At 36.7% G+C, this 16,252-nt stretch overlaps 1 protein-coding gene across 1 annotated transcript in view; it reads right to left on the reverse strand.

The window, feature by feature from the left end:
• Positions 1 to 483: 483 nt before the first annotated feature.
• The window catches only part of MCPH1 (microcephalin 1), a 135,572-nt gene continuing 119,803 nt past the window's right edge, over positions 484 to 16,252 (reverse strand). Inside the window, 2 exon segments of the mRNA XM_056343376.1 lie at positions 484 to 4,252; positions 6,267 to 6,504. Coding sequence (XP_056199351.1) covers positions 4,197 to 4,252; positions 6,267 to 6,504 — 294 coding nt within the window. The 3' untranslated portion in view covers positions 484 to 4,196.

A 16,252-nucleotide genomic window follows, 5' to 3' on the forward strand; every position in this document is an offset into this window, starting at 1 on the left:
GTAGGACTACATCTATTTGGTTTTCTGTTATTAGATGCGTCATTAAAGAAGTTCAGACTGCTGGCACAAACACAGGCTTCTTTATGCTTTTCAGTTTTCAGTCTGAGCAAATACTCACTTTTTTTCCCAGGGTTGTATGGCATTCTTGAGCACAAAATTAGTTTAATCAGCTTTCTAGACATTGTTTCTGGGATACCTCCATTTTTTGCTCTAGAGGTATTAGAAACATAGCTCCACATAGCTACAGTTCCTGCTCAGAAATACTAATTTAAAGCACCTTTGCCTCAGCTGATTATAGTTTTCACCAAAAAAAATGCATGTGTGCTAGCAGCTTCCCAGTGCTGTGTGTGCTGATAACACTTTACCACATAATGCAGTCATGCCTAAACTACATTCTATACAGATCAATTAAGATAACACAAGTTTATTATAGTGGAACTATAAACACAAAAAATCAAGTGATGCAATACTTTTTACCAGTTATTTTTATTTAAAAAGTAACAATCTCCAAAAAGTTGCCTATAGTTGAGTCAGGAGAATATCCAGAAATATAAAACCAGCTCAAGAAATCTATAGTTTAAAAATTCAATACCAGGTGGCTGATATACTAGAATCACTGTAAAGTTTTAGAGGCTTTTTACTCACTAGGTGTACACACCCCAAATGCAGCTGCAATCCAAAAGTGATTACAAAAGCAGAGAAAGGGCAAAAAAGAGATTCACGCACTTACAAGTTTCTGGCAGTCTTGCTTTCCAACACATCCTTAGCCAATCTCACATTATTAGTCACTATACAGAAATTATTTGGGATCCCATTTTATTTTTAAGGATATACCCCTTGAAGAGGACACCAATTCTGCCACCATTCTGACACAGCTTAAGCAACATATTCTCCAAGGTCATGCTTGCATTTGTCCTCAGTATTTCTGCATTTGCTAATGTGAATCCCCAGTAAATTATGCAGAGGGTGGTAAAACCTCTTCTTATCTCTGGGAGAGGAAAGAGGGGAAGGATATTGGTGGTCTGGGCATCCGAGCGATATCACCTATACTGCTGATGCAAGTAAAATGAGTTAAAATAGGATGTGCACTGGGAGTTAAATGGCTTTTTAAAAGTAACTCAGCTAATGTGAATCTAAGGAAGGAATGATACTTATTTGGGGATCTCAATTTATTTTGGTTTAAACAGATCCCTAATCAAATGAAGCTAATTTAGAAAGATCATGCTAATGTGATTTTGTTAGAGGTAGCCTTTAGCAGGGGTGCAGGAGCAGTCTGAAAAGGAGAGACAGCAGCTAAGGTAAGTAATTTTTACAAATGAGTGGCAAAAATATTTACGCAGGATAAAAAAGGTAAGGTTAAGACAATCTCTCCTCCACAAAAAAAAGATTAAGAGAAAAAAAGGAATTAATAAAAAACGTAGATTCCTGATAAGGTGAGCAAAGTACTGTTTTGCAGAGGAGAGAGCACGCGGCTCTGCTGTTCTGTGGCAGAACACCTGTGAAGCGCTGTATGTTGCAAAGATCTTAGCGCTGATTGACTTGAAACTACCCACGAATCACTGATGCTTCATGTTGCTGAGTGTTCTGCATTTTCTTCTGAGTGTTCCTGTCCTTAGGACCTTCGTATCAAGTACAAGTGTTTTTTTGGTTGGCACATTTCTTCCGACAAATGAATCATTTGATGACTTTTCATCCTTCTCCCCCTGGTGCTGGTTTACTGAGGGGATGACCAGAGCTGGCGCCTTTTCCTGTTGAGGTCTTGGGTAGAAAGGTGCCTTCCAACTTCCGAGCCGAGGGGGCTGAGAACCTGCACTAGGGTACGTAGGTCAGAAGCTGTTCATGTGAAAGACTCCAGGCTATAAACCTGAAATAGTATTTCTTTTTTGCTGCCTGTACAACATGCTAGGCTTTGGATTTCGTTTTAACCTCTCCTGTATTCACTATGTACTATTACAAAGCAACAGTCAGTACGGATGGACAGCGCTCCTATTGCCCTTAATCTCAGACCAAAATTAGGCATTTAATTTCCTGCTGGCTGTATCTACCTGTGTATTATAAATTTTGCAAGAACAGCCGATAGACAGGGATTTCTATCAAACCATATAATTTCAGATGAAATTACCTAAACTGACAGATTGTTTTGTCTGAAACATTTTAATTTAGAAAAACGTATATTAGACTTTTCATTTTCAAGTCTGTTACACGTGTGACTAATAAAGACCAACAAGTTGATCCAAGATTTTGCAATTTTAATAGCTGAGATTAATTTTAAGAAGCTTTATGAGAAAGCTGATTTGGAGTCTTATATTATATAAATCAATAATGACAGATTTTTATGGGTAGTACGCTTAGGAAATGACTACAAAAGAAACTAGGAGGCTGTAATATTCAAAGTTAAGAAATATAAGGCAAATAAATTACTCTGTTATCTACTGAGAAGCATATGTTCACATGTCACAACCTATTTAAGTATTTATATTTTAGTCCATACTACTTGGAAACCAGTTTCTTAATAAAAGGGCTCATGAGGTTAAGGATGAAGAGTGATACCATGTTACCAGTGCTCTGCAGTAAATAGGTAAATAATTTCAATTATAAACTGTACAATTTGTAGATAGACCTGATTACCAACTTTTCTACAAACATAAAAATTTTTGTATCAAACATACTTTTTCTAGCCAAGAAGCTGTTAAAAATGTGCATGTCAGAAAACTAAGCAAGGAAAAGACCTCAGTAAATTATATTTTCTAATTAATATACTAAAACCAGGTATATAGCACTTAGATATTGAGAATGAGATCTTAAGCTTTTGAGTCACAGGTGCTCATATTTCTGAAAATAAGCTCAGTTAATTTTCCATAAAATAACCATAACTTGGAGCTTTTCCATTAAGTACGTTTAACATTTTACAGAGCAACTATACAAATGCAATGCATGCCTGAAACAAGCCTGCCACCCAGATATTGCTGAACTTGTTTTGAGGAAAAGATTTGTATAAACCTCAAGTTTACAGAAATAGTACATCCAAATCCCTAAAAGCCCAAGAGTTAGAACAATGCAACAGAACGGCAATATTTATAAACCATTGTACCTTGATTGTTCCATAATATTAACTTGAAGTCATTATTTTTAGTAGAGTTTCCATTGCCTTACACTGACAGTACTCTGAGGGGAGCGCTGAGTTTGAAAGGTGTGAGTTACGTGCTGCCACTAAGTTACATGATAATATGTTAATCTCTATGAGGATGACACATCATTTTGATGGACCTTGCAGATATTTAAAGTAGGTTGTACATTTATAGATGAACAAGTGTTACACAACATACTTTACATACAAATCTTACTTGGTACCTGCTAAAAACAAAACCAGAGGTTGAAGAGGAATTTAACATTGAAGACATTTGCATACATTTTTCAAGCATACCTAAAGGATTTAATTAGATGTTTCATTTTCAACAGATTTTACCACTTAAGTGATGTGCTGTCTTAATTCATTTGAGTCAGAATCAGTAACTGTTTATGATATCAGCCTAGATGTAAGGTAGACACGGACTGAAATTCAATTAAAGGCATTGAAATAAATACCTTAACTATGCATCTGAGCATAATTACTGAGCTTCAATTACCTTTGAAAACCCAATTTAGAAGTGCAAGTTTACACCAGGAGATGAGTTGAGCATGATGGACAACCTTATCCTTTTACCAAAGAAACGTAATTAGCAATGGTCATGAAGATGTGGCAACATGGGCCTTCAGCTGCCCTCCAAGACAGGATCCCTGCATCTGCACTGGTATCACAGCTCCTGCTGGCTACACCAGATCTAGCTCAGGCACCCTCAGCCACACTGAATCCACATCTTTTAATTGCACTGCAACACAATCAACTTTGCTTAGAGACTAGAAAATATTTTTCCATCTCTTCCCAGTGAATAATTCAATCAACTTTTAGGTCCAAAGGTCTTCACCAAATAAATAAAACCAAGATGACTTTTATTAGGGAAATGCATTATTAAAAAAGCTTTAAGATTTCACAAGGTGAACACTTGTACAAATAATAAAAATGTAGAAAACATTTCCCTGTATTTATAAATATCTAACTTGCATTTTCTTCAAAATTTTGTTCGCAGCTTATTTTTTTTTGTTGACTCCAAACTAGGCTTGTTGCCTTACAACCATATGGAAGCTCCTGAGTTACCTCACAGCTGAAAAATGTAGTTTTCTGTGGGACATATTGTATGCTGAGTGATTGAATCTACAAGAAATAGAAAACCAGGATTATTTAAGATAAAATGTAAAAGAAACAGATTATAAAGCAACAATATACTTCAGAGCATTTTCTGGTATAAAACAGAATTGGTGAAGCTGAGAACCCAGAGAAAGAGACAATACATGCAGTCAAATGATATTACCGCAAGCACTTACCGTTTACATAGGTTTAACAAAGGTGCTGTAGTGTCTGCCTATATGCTTTTTATTGTGGTCAGCTTTGAGAAAATTAATTGGCAGCTGGTATTAGCAGCAGAAAGCAGCCACAAACCAACTGGGTTGCAACAGTGAATTGTCAAAGAACAGACAAAATTTCAGATCTGGTTTGATTTATTTGATTATGATGGCAATTTATAGGTGACACTGTTCATACTATTACATAAAGAGTTGCTGAGAAAGGGGCTGAGCTTCAAAGGCCTGTATCCTTCCTTTAAAGTACCATATAGAAATACTTCTTTTTCTCTGAGTTTTGATGATAAAATCCTTCATTTTAATATTAATCAGTAAAATTACCTGGAGCTTGCTTAACTGTGCCTCATGAGCAGGACATAACAATCAGAAAAGGCACCATCAGACTGCAAAAGAGAACTGAGAAATTTGTAAAGGGCACCAAGAATTCAAAGTCCTTTTTCATTAGCAGCCAGATACACAAGATACAGGCTGTGCGTGGCCTGTCCAGCTGCAGGTACCTCATGAGATGCTGGAGCTGGGTTGAGGCAGAACTCGGTGAGACCAGTAAAAGAGTGGGACGTGCCACATAAGTTGCATACCACTTTAGATCATTACCTTTGTCCATCTGGAATTTATGACTGGAGTACTACTATGTGAGCCTTTTGTGTTTCATTTACTACCTCATATTTTACGTCTTGCACAAACCTCTCTTTTCCTCATCTGGTTACATTTTTTGGGCCACACTTGCTCTTTCAGTCTTCTTTGAAGCCACAGAAAGGCACAATAACAGTGCTGCCTTCTTACGCCCCTCTCTCAAATCCTCACATTTTATCTTATACTTTAAGAAAGTATCAAACAGCCGTTGCATTTAGATGAGTATTTCTCCTTTATGGCTCACTTTTCCTTTCTTTAGTAGTATTTTCTTTCAGGTTTTAAGTTGTTATGATCTGATAGCATTAATGGTCAAGAGATTAGGACTTGCTTGGCTAGTCCCATGTAATATCAATTCATGTAGTACATTTATTGCTGGAGTTTGGGTGAGACACTATCGAGAGGAGTTTGACATAGCGTGTGCTGAAAATGTAATCTTTCTACTTCCAGCATGTAAAAGGTCCCTTTTTGAAAAACATCCTTATCTTGTCTGAAAGAGAGACTGAGTGTCAGCCTGGAAGCTGTGAATCCTACATGGATTATCAAAAGCTTTTCTCTGAGGGTGTGGACATTGCAGTTTTACGTCTGATTCCCTGCAGACAGGTAACTGTTAGCACGGTGGTGTCCATAATGGAAAGGCAATGGACTAACAACCCTTAGAAAATTAACAGCAGATTTTAAAAAGAAACTTTTCACAAGTGAAATAGTGACTGCAGAAAACTGACTTTCAGACATAAGATAAATAATATAATTCAGGACAGATTATCAGAGGGCGCTAAGTACCATATTTCAGTACTGGTGTGCCAGTTTATACCAGTTAAAAATCTTCCTCACTACATCTAAAATTGAAACGCTATTTAGAAAAGAAATTATTCTATGGGGATTTCCCCACAATTTAGTTTGCTCTTAAATGAAACAATCATAAAAAAGATAAATTTGAAAATCTTTGCATGAAATTTGTCCTTGGTAAAATTACAATGGTGAGTACCAGGACCACCATGAAGCACTCTCAGTTGTAAGAGAAAGTCTTCACCATGGAGATAACCTTCCTGAAAACCTAACCGTAGCAGTCTGTTCCATTTTCTTCTCTCCATAACCTCAGTTTAGTGAACTATTTACAGTCAATTTTTAATACATATTACACAATATTTTATATGACTTGAAATTCAGTGTCTTACCTAATACCCATTTTTCTGATAAACATTTTATTTCCCGGTACTTCTTTCCTGTATTTTGTCCTATACAGCTTTTTGCCTGATGTAAGGCTTTGCATGTTTTCCCTCCTGACAGCTGTGTAAGTTCAATTAGCTTTTTGCAGGGTGGCTGACTGGTAGGAGACACAAACATGACAGGCTGATTGGAAAAGACATTCTGTTGGTATTTTCCTCTTGATAAGTGACGCTGAAGTCTGCAGATCTGTGTTTGAGGAAACAAGGAAATTAATTAACCAATATGTTGCATTTCTACCCAAAGTAAAACAAATCCTTGTATTCTTTAATTCAGAAAAGAAGAATTATAGTATATGAGTATGAACTTGACTTTTTCAGGTGTATCAGAAACTCTTGGGTAAACTATAAAAACAGTTTGCTGTACTTGACCAATATAATTCCCAAACCAGAACTGAGACTATTTTGTTATAGCTCAGATGGTTTATCTACAAAACTTCTCAAAGCACGTGACAATATTATTTTTCACCTTTATTACATTTATAACACTGGCCATCACACCGATATATTAAAGGGTATTATAAATAATTATAGTCTTGCAGCACAAATACAAACTGTGAAAGCCTTCACAATAAATAGTGTTCATCAGTTTGTATTGGGGAGCTTTACAAATGTATCTAATTCAGAGTTTAAACTGCTTTAGAACCTCTTCTTTCCCTCCTGTGCTTCACAGACACAAACTGCATTTTCTCGCAGATGTATGAAGTGACACAAATACATCAGAAGTCAGAGCAAAGCATTTCATAGAAACCCTTTTGTCTCCACAAAAACATAAAAATAAATCCTGTGTGAAGGCTGTGCAGCCTGTAGCACTGCATCACTATAATAAAAACCTGTGTGATCTATATGAGGCAAATTTTCTTCTCCGTATATAACAGGCAGGACAGTGGTTCAGCACTTAAAGCCACGTCCTTTAGCTATAATGTGCATAAAAGTAGTGCATACAAGTGTACGCATCAAAATATGCAATACAAAGTTTTAACACTAAAATAATAAAAAACCCCAACTGATCTTCTGTTTCTTAGAGCGAGGTTGCTATTGACCTGCCAAATTCATGTATGTAACAAGTCTGATTCCGTATCTCTTGTAAAAGTTTGGAAAATTTATAATGAGACCGGAGTTAACAGTAAGATGAGAACAAGAATAAATGTTTCATATTACAGATGATCAACATGAGCACATTCCATAAAGGAAAGGTCGCTCGGTATATATCTGGTTTATATGAGACATCTGAATGTGAAACTGTAGTCAGTGAGGAGGAACAGGGGAAGAAATCACTTGCTGAGTGGATTCTTTCCTCCAGTCCTGCCACAAACCTGCTGTGAAACCATAGGCACTTAAGAATTTAATACAATAATATATGTGCTTGGCAGATGTGCAGCCAAAGTAAGAGTCTTCCCCTGGTTTACAGGGCTTTCTAAAACCAAACAGTTCCACAGCATGTTCACAGATCCCTAGATAAAGTGAACTGCCTTAGCACTTCTGATCAATTAGCTAAATGAAGCACCTGAAAAGTGTGAAGCCCACGCTGACATGACACTTCATAGCTCTGATTCTGTGCCCCTGCCCTCTGCTATTATTGGACAAGTCAATCCCAATCTGAATTTTGATATCTCCTCCATCAATAAATAATTCACCTTTCTCTGACAGTTAATTCCATGGCTGCTCTCCTGAGAATAAAATGAAGTTGACTCTTTGTGTTCTGAATTTGGCAAGTTATAAAGACAGTGACTGTTATGGATGAAGCAGGCCAAAAAGACTCAAGCACAATCTAAGAAATACCCTTTATTTTCTATTCTTCTGTGAATTTAGGTTTATGAATGACAGAGTACCTAATCCTGTCTCACGGAAGTCAAAAGAGCTGCTAAATAATTTTGTTGATCACAGTATCAAAGCAGAGCTATATTGCAGGTTTTGGAGGACCCAAACTCATTAAATATATTTTATGTCCCTTCTTGTACTTAAGTTGGCACCTGATACTTTACACATGCAGAAGATCTGGTTTTGGACTCAGCAGAATACTCCCTACCTCCACCTGAGCGGAATTCTCTTCTATGAATATCTGTCTGCTGGGCATCTTGATGTCATGAAAACCAGAAAACTAATCATTGCACAGTTTTAATATATGGTATCAGATTTGGAATTTTCTAAGAGTCCCACTTGCTGATGGATCTTGTGAGGCTTAGAGGCCATGATCGGTGTCTTAAAATGGGACTAGCTCAAGAATGTAAACCGAGTACTTTGCAATCTCCGATGTACAGAGCAGTGTCATGATTTTGGTATTACTTGGATGGCAATCATTCATTTTAATGAATTAAAAAACTGCAATTGTGAAACTACAGAAGTGCTTGTAGTAAGCAAGGTCAGCAAATTAAAGAATGCACTACAGTGAAAAATAACAATCAGCCTCAGAACAGCCTCATGACAGATGCAATGCCATCTTAGATGATCTGACACAGAGTGCTCTCTAATTGTTTATTAGCACAAATAAGTTGCAACTGACAGAAGAGAGAGAATTATCATGAGACTTTAATGCTAGTTTATCTAAAATAAATAAGATTTAACTAGAAAAGACAGAATTTATACTGTTTTTGTAAACCCGGAACTCTAAGATTTTAAAAATGAAAATTACTAGGATTGAGAAGATTTTATTTAAAAAATGCAATAGGACTTGTGTTAGATAGAAAACACCAAATATAAATTGTTGCAATCTGCTATTTCACACATTTTAGGGAATATGATTTAAAAGGGCTTATTGTATACCCCCTTCTTCAAATGTTTCCCTTGAAAGGATTTGCTGCCACTGTAATGGAAACTCATTTATATGATATATCCGCCTATAGAAATAATTGTTGGATTAAATTAATATCAAAAGCAAATGTGTACACAGCTAATCGTTAGATCAGGAAATGGAAATTTTAAGGACCCAACAGCACTCAATTCAGCTGATGTCCATAAACAGCATGGTTCATTCTATACATTTAGTACATATTAAGAGAACCCAGGCAAGTGAAAAGCTGACATGCTATAGAAAGGATTTCCTTAAACTGCCTTTAGAATTCCAGCTCGGTGCATTTGAGAGGAGGACAGGGTAAGAACACAGTACATCTCGGTGGTATCATCAAAGGAATGCTTCAGCATGGAATGCCACATTTATGTACGAGCTGTTGTCTGGATCACCACCACCACCACCGCAGCTTTCCCGACAGGCTGTGCTTGGATTTGCTCAAGCACACTGGGTCCATGCACAGGTCTTAGAGACAGCGAAAAACCACAGCGTTTATGCTCAGAGCTCAGGGAGTAGTCTGAAAGGCTAACATTGCTTTCCAGCCCACTAACCTGAAAGAACCACCACTAGCCAGCTGCTGAAAAGGCAGCTCGCTGACCACGGAGGCTTTGGCGGTGGGATGAGAGGGCACAATCTAGCTATTAGCCCTGAATTGACTCAGCTGCCTTTGCAACATCAAAGCCTTCACGGCACTCCAGGGGTGCTCCCAGCCCTTTGAAACCATACACATTTCGTGTAAGCTTTTACAAATAAATAAATAATTCCTCAGCAGAGACCAAGCCTGGGAAAATATCAGACCCCAAAAGTGACTGTTTCCACAAATTGTGTATGTATCAGTAGTTACGGTTACAATTGTGTCAGTCTCTATTATAACAGACAGCACCAGTTTTCCTTTCAAATTATATTCATTAGCAGATGGACAGAAGAACAGAACGTTGTAAAAGCATCTATGTACCCTTCTTGGTGAGATCCTAAGTACTCCATTCTTTCACTAGCTGAATGGACGGCAGGAAGATGCCTCTTATACGTATGCATTTCTCATAAATGGACCATTTGTTTAAACCTAAGTTTTGAAAGGGAAAGAAAAATCAGTCTTGACAGAAGTAAAACTTAGGGAGAATGTATGATAAAGAAATAGAGCCTTTCTTCATTATACGCACACATTTCCCCCCCCCCAAAAAAAAAAACATTTCACCAACTATTGTCCCTCCTGTGACTGATTTTCAAGCCCCACAATCCAAAAAAACATATATTATAAAAAAATCCCAAACTTTGTATCTTTGCCTAGAACATTATTAAAATAGCTCATGCTGGGTGGGGTGCGGGAACAAACACAAAACCCCATAAAAGTGCAAAAATGTGATCTTTTCATGAGGCTTAGGAGAGAGCCATCAAGTCCCACAAAAGTATAATCTCTGAATGGATACCTGAATTCATGCAATAGAAAATGTAAGAAAATAATTTTTCTGGATGTACTTGGAAATTTTTCAGCATTGAAACTACTAATGTCCTTTATACAGCACACAATTTTCAGTGTACTTCCAGATAATGACATGAAGAAATTTCCAGTCTAAAATGCTATTAGAATAATAATACTTCACAAAAACTAAATGCAGAATATGGTTATGATTTATTACAATTGATGTATTTCTAGGCTAGAATTGAAAATGTGAAGTACTAGCTTCAAAAATATATAAAATGTAGCCATCTGTAATAATCATACATGTTTGAATATTTGTGCTTGCATTACACAATCAGCGTATGCATTACGGTAAATCTTTAATCTTAATTTCATTCATTCACCAGAGATAAATAAATCTAAAAAAATAAACTTACTATTTATTTTATCATTACTATTTGAACATTTAATATAGGATTGGAAAACTTACCAACACATATATGAAAAGGCTATATTTAATGAAGTATTTACTGAACTTACGGAAAGCTGTAATAATATCTTGGTTATTGTTACTTGCAAAAATAATAAATACATTTTATTAAATGCAAACAGCAGAAGGAAAAACTGAACATAACATTTTGAAGAGAGAAGATTGTATATTTTATAGTTTATATCCATCCAAAACCCAAGTATTGTTTTATTTGCAGTTGATGAGAAATTGCTCATTTTCACTAAAAAGAAAAGGATCTGATTGTTGAAGTCCCATGAATTAGTTCATCACTCTGCAACTATTAAATGACAGAAAACCATAAAACTGATAAAACACACCTCACCCCACCCCAACTCCGACTTTATGGTTCGATAATGTACAAGTTTAACAAAAAGAGACACATAAAATAGCACATTCATTTAATATAGTTGGGTGATGTTGCTGGGGAAACATTAAGCTCTAAGATTTTAATATTCATATGATTTCAGTATGGATAAATGGCCAAGCAATGTTTACATTTTCAGTTACTGTAATTCTGTACAAAGACTTTGTGAAGAACACACTCAAAACTACAACACTGTAAGGAAATACTACACTTGCATGGTTATATGCATTTTCAGACAGTCCATCATTTAGTAACAATTTAAAAGAAAAATACATATGTGGAACCCCATGTACACGTAAAGATCAAGGGCTCACACACATCCACACAAGTGGAACATCAGCCTGCTTCTGATAAAGAGGAGAGTGTTGCAGTGTGCAGGCTTCTGACAGTACAGTTATCCTGCGGTGAGGAATCTGCAGAATCTGCAAAAGTTTACAGGGATCAAGGAAGTTTGTGTTAACAATGCAGTATTCCTGCAGGACAAAGAAGAAATTCTTTCTTTTTCATCTTTCTAAATACCAGGTTTAATAGGAGAACAGAAGAAACCAACCAAACAGCAATTCTATTTTTGTAGGAACAATGTGTGACATGTATTTTCTACTTCAATTAAAAGCTCATAGTTTTAGTTTGATTCCTTATGATTTATTTTAGTAGTTTTCTGATTTTTTTAATACCTTGAGAATACTGGAATTGAAATAGTATTCACTAAACACTTAAAAATCACATTGGAATGCTGTACTACAGAAATAAATTGGTGCTCTCCTTTATAAAAGAGCACGTTAAAAGCTGGAAACAACTTCCTTTAGCAGTGTGTTTCACAAAGAAATAGATCCTCAGCTTTGAAGAATCTTACCTAAGTGAATGGAACATCACGTAGATGCAAGACCCCCGGTGGTTCCAGCTGTACCATCATACTATTATTTTAACAGCACCCAGAACCTTATTCCACCCTTTGGCATGAGATGCATTTGTTATTGCTAGCGATGTTTTTCATTCTCAGAGCAAAACTCAGATTGCTACATTCATGCGATTTATTTACAAATATTGCATCCTTATTTTTGAATATTTATTGAAACAGCACTTTCTCATTGGCAATCAATATAATTTGGCTAAAACAGAAGCTCTCTTTCTGCCAAATTACAGAAGCATAGGCCTTCAGACAGACAGGAGTGAGAACATACTTTTTGAATGCTTGATAAGGCTACATTAGCACCCAAGCACACGCACACAAATGGAGATTACATACAAGCACACTTTGTATATGTTTGTGTGACAGAAGACAACTGGTGCACAAAGCCAGGAGCCAGAAGTGGAGGAAGGTAGAGTGGAAAATTTGGTTTAGAAAAAAAGAAACCTTCAGTGTCTGGTCTTGAAAAATGAAAAAGAAAGTAAAAGAAGCAGAAATGGCATACAGTCAAGATTATATTATCTGGAAAATTCTTCAAAACACAGTTTCTTCCCCTCCTCTTTATAGTCCTTCATGTGTTTCCTGGCCAAGATGAGGGCGAAGGGAAGAACACTTGAATCCAGACAATTTAGCTGATATTGTTTCTTTCCACTGCGTGTTGGCAGACAACCTTGCTTCTCTCAAATCCCGTAGACTGATAAGAAAAGTTAATTTCACCAATTTATTCTCTGAAAGACTGAGTCCCAATGGGAATATTGTATTAAAATGTTTGGCAAATAAATCTACTGTTTGGCGGATATTCAAAATTATGCTGGAAGACGTTTGAACCATTTTTTCCGGCATAGCAAATTTTTGCAGGAAAAAAGATAACAAATTCACTTATTTTTAGTTTAATTTCCTTATTTTCCAGAGGTAGGACTATTTTTAAATACTATTTAATATCAACATTATCAACTATAGATTAATAAAACTGAAATTAGGGTAAAACAATAAGTCTTTTCACTTTTTGAGAGTAAGTATGATTTCTAAATCAAGGAGCTGTTTTTCTAATATACATCGCTTAAAACCACTCTGCTAAGATTGTAAGATGTGGTCACTTTACTGTAACTATTTATTAATAACTTCAAAAAGATTCTGAATTAAACATATTTGGTTTCAACACAAACTAATTATTTTTGAAATTTAAAAAAATCCTTCCATTAAAAATTTGCTAGCAAAGGAAGGGTTTTTCAGGATTAGAAACTTAAACCTTGCTTCAGAAATACCTCAAGAACCTGTCCATCCTTGTTCTTGTCTTATTTCAGGAGAGTTAAACTCAAGTGACTATGAAGCAGTGATAAGACTGCAAACTGCAATTGCAAATTCATGTCAAAATTCTGCAAATAATTACCAATTACAATTGGGAAGTGTCTTCCTTACCTGAATACCAATAAAGCAGCACTGTGCCATGCATCGCTTCAAAGCAGTATGCAACTGTGGCACATAGGACTCTGAGCCCTGCATCACTGGTATACCGTGAGGGGTACATATGCTACATGTGACAAGCCCCCAAGAATCCCAGTAAAATTCAAAGACAGACATTCTCCATCCCTGTACACAAGCTAGTCCAATGCTTATCTTCTCTTGCAGTTAGAAAGCTTTTCTTAATAATATAACCTAAACTGCCTCTGCTGCATTTTCAGCCCATTACTTCTTGTCCTAGTGCCACTTCTCTTCCTATTTGCAGCAACCTTTTAAATACTTGAAGACAGTTATCATGTCTCCCCTCAGTCTTCTCTTCTCTAGACTAAACAAACACAGTTCTTTCAGTCTTTCTTTGCTCATGGGTCATATTTTTTAGACCTCTGATCATTTTGTTATTCTTCCCTGGATTCTCTCCAATGGATCCACATCTTTCCTGAAGTGCAGTGCCCAAAGCCAGACAGAGTGTTCCAGCTCAGGCCCCACCACTGCTCTGCACACTGCAGACAATTAATGCATTTTATGCACAACATGCCTGTTAACACATCCTAGTACGCCTGCTTCTGTTATCAGAGTATGACATAGGTGACGTATATTGGTTTGGATTCTCTAAAATATTGAACTGCTCTTTTGGCAGAAATATTGCATTGTTAATCTGCAGGTGATTATTTCTCTCTCCTTTGCACTTGTCCTTACTGAACTCCATCATACTTATTTCTGATCATTCCTTATATGTCTCGAGGTTATTTCAATTCCAGTCTACTGTGATTTAGTCCTGGTAGGCAGCTAAGCACCACACAGCCGCCTGCACCCTCCTCAGCAGGATGGAGGGAAAATTCAGAAGGGTGAAAGCAAGAAAAATCATGGGTTGAGATGAAGACAGTTTAGTAATTAAAAAACTGACAGTCAGCCTATAGTTCTACTCCTTTAGGTCATGATTGATCAGGTTTTCCAGCCTGGTAGCTTAGCACAAGTGCAATGTATGGATGGGATAGCTGTACATTTTATGTCAACAATCCCTATGTGTGCTGGTGTGGTGGCCTCGTTATGTGTATGACAAAGAGCTGATCTGACTATATATGGGTCCTCTGTGGAGCAGAACTAAGCGAGTCATGTTGAATCCACCATTTTGTATCTGGCATTATCGGTAGGACTCTCCATCTAACTCAGTTTTTAAATGCATGCAAGTTGATGTCTCAAAAACATAAGGGAAGGGAAGTAAATTCAGAAAGTATTTTCCCTTACCTCTGCTGACTTGAATAAATGCAACTGAGCCAATGTACACACCAAGAACATCTCAGATTCCAAATAATTTGCTTCAGACAACCAGCCATGACTTCAAAAGGTATGTAATATATATACATGGACATGTTTCTCCTCACAGCTGACAAAGATCTAGTCTTTCTGGATATATCCTCACAAGACCTGTGGCAAAAAAGTCACTTACATCCTTACTAATTTAGTTTAGTACACTTTTGAAGCTAATCTCTTGGCCATTCCTACTGAGTGTACTTTTGGTTCCCACTGTGGAGCAGCCATCAAGGGCACAGACTGTACTCCATTTGGATGAAATAGCGTTGGAAGATGTGCTCAGTTCAGGGAGCTGGGTTGGGCCGAGCCCAGACCTCTCGGCACTAGCTCACACACTCTTCAGATCAGTAGGCACAAGGGAACATGGAGTGACTTCTGGCGGTTGTAGTGGGGTAGTGATATAGGTATGGGGTGCTTCTTTCAAACCTAATTATTACCTGCACAAAAATAATGACCTTAACTAAATCTAGCCTATGATTTTTATAACAGTTGCAGCTTGCCCTTATTGTTATCTCATAGTGCATTCTCACATGGCAAAAAGAAGGAGGAACATTAGTTGCATCTTGGCGTTTATCCCCTCATATTGCAACCATTTACCCATATTTTATATATAGTATCCTCTAGGCTTACTGAACTCACATAAGGCCAATTGTTTGTTGGGTTTTTTTGAGCAGACTAATACCTATTGCAGAAGTAGTATGAAATAGGTCATTAATGTCAGCAGAGTGGCTTAAGGAATGAAGTATTAATGAAGTAAATAGCAATGTTTAATCATATGGGAGAAAACACATCTGCATTTACTCAGACTGAATAAATTTCCAGCTAAGTATATTTCACCGATGAAAGGACACACTGAAACAAAAATTCCATGAGCTAATAACGTGCTGCAGTTCATGGAAAAATACTTGATATCCCCCCTGGTTAAATACTACACATAATGAAGATACATGGCATGGAAGCCTAGCATTTGCATAAAATACATAAAAAGTTATAAGCTCATTTCAACTACCTTGGACTTTTTAGATACTGAATCATTTTGGATAGTCCAACTTACATTTTTAATCAACACAGGATATTGTGCAGCAAGCTTAAAGAATGATATTTGTTTTGCTGGATTAGGGACGTGGGGAATCCTTCCATTCTCCTTTAACAGTAAATGATAAATCCAGTGCTGTCAACAGATTTGCTATACCTGGC

Source organism: Falco biarmicus, chromosome 6 (assembly GCF_023638135.1).
Source record: "Falco biarmicus isolate bFalBia1 chromosome 6, bFalBia1.pri, whole genome shotgun sequence".
In the NCBI taxonomy this organism is placed as follows: domain Eukaryota; kingdom Metazoa; phylum Chordata; class Aves; order Falconiformes; family Falconidae; genus Falco; species Falco biarmicus.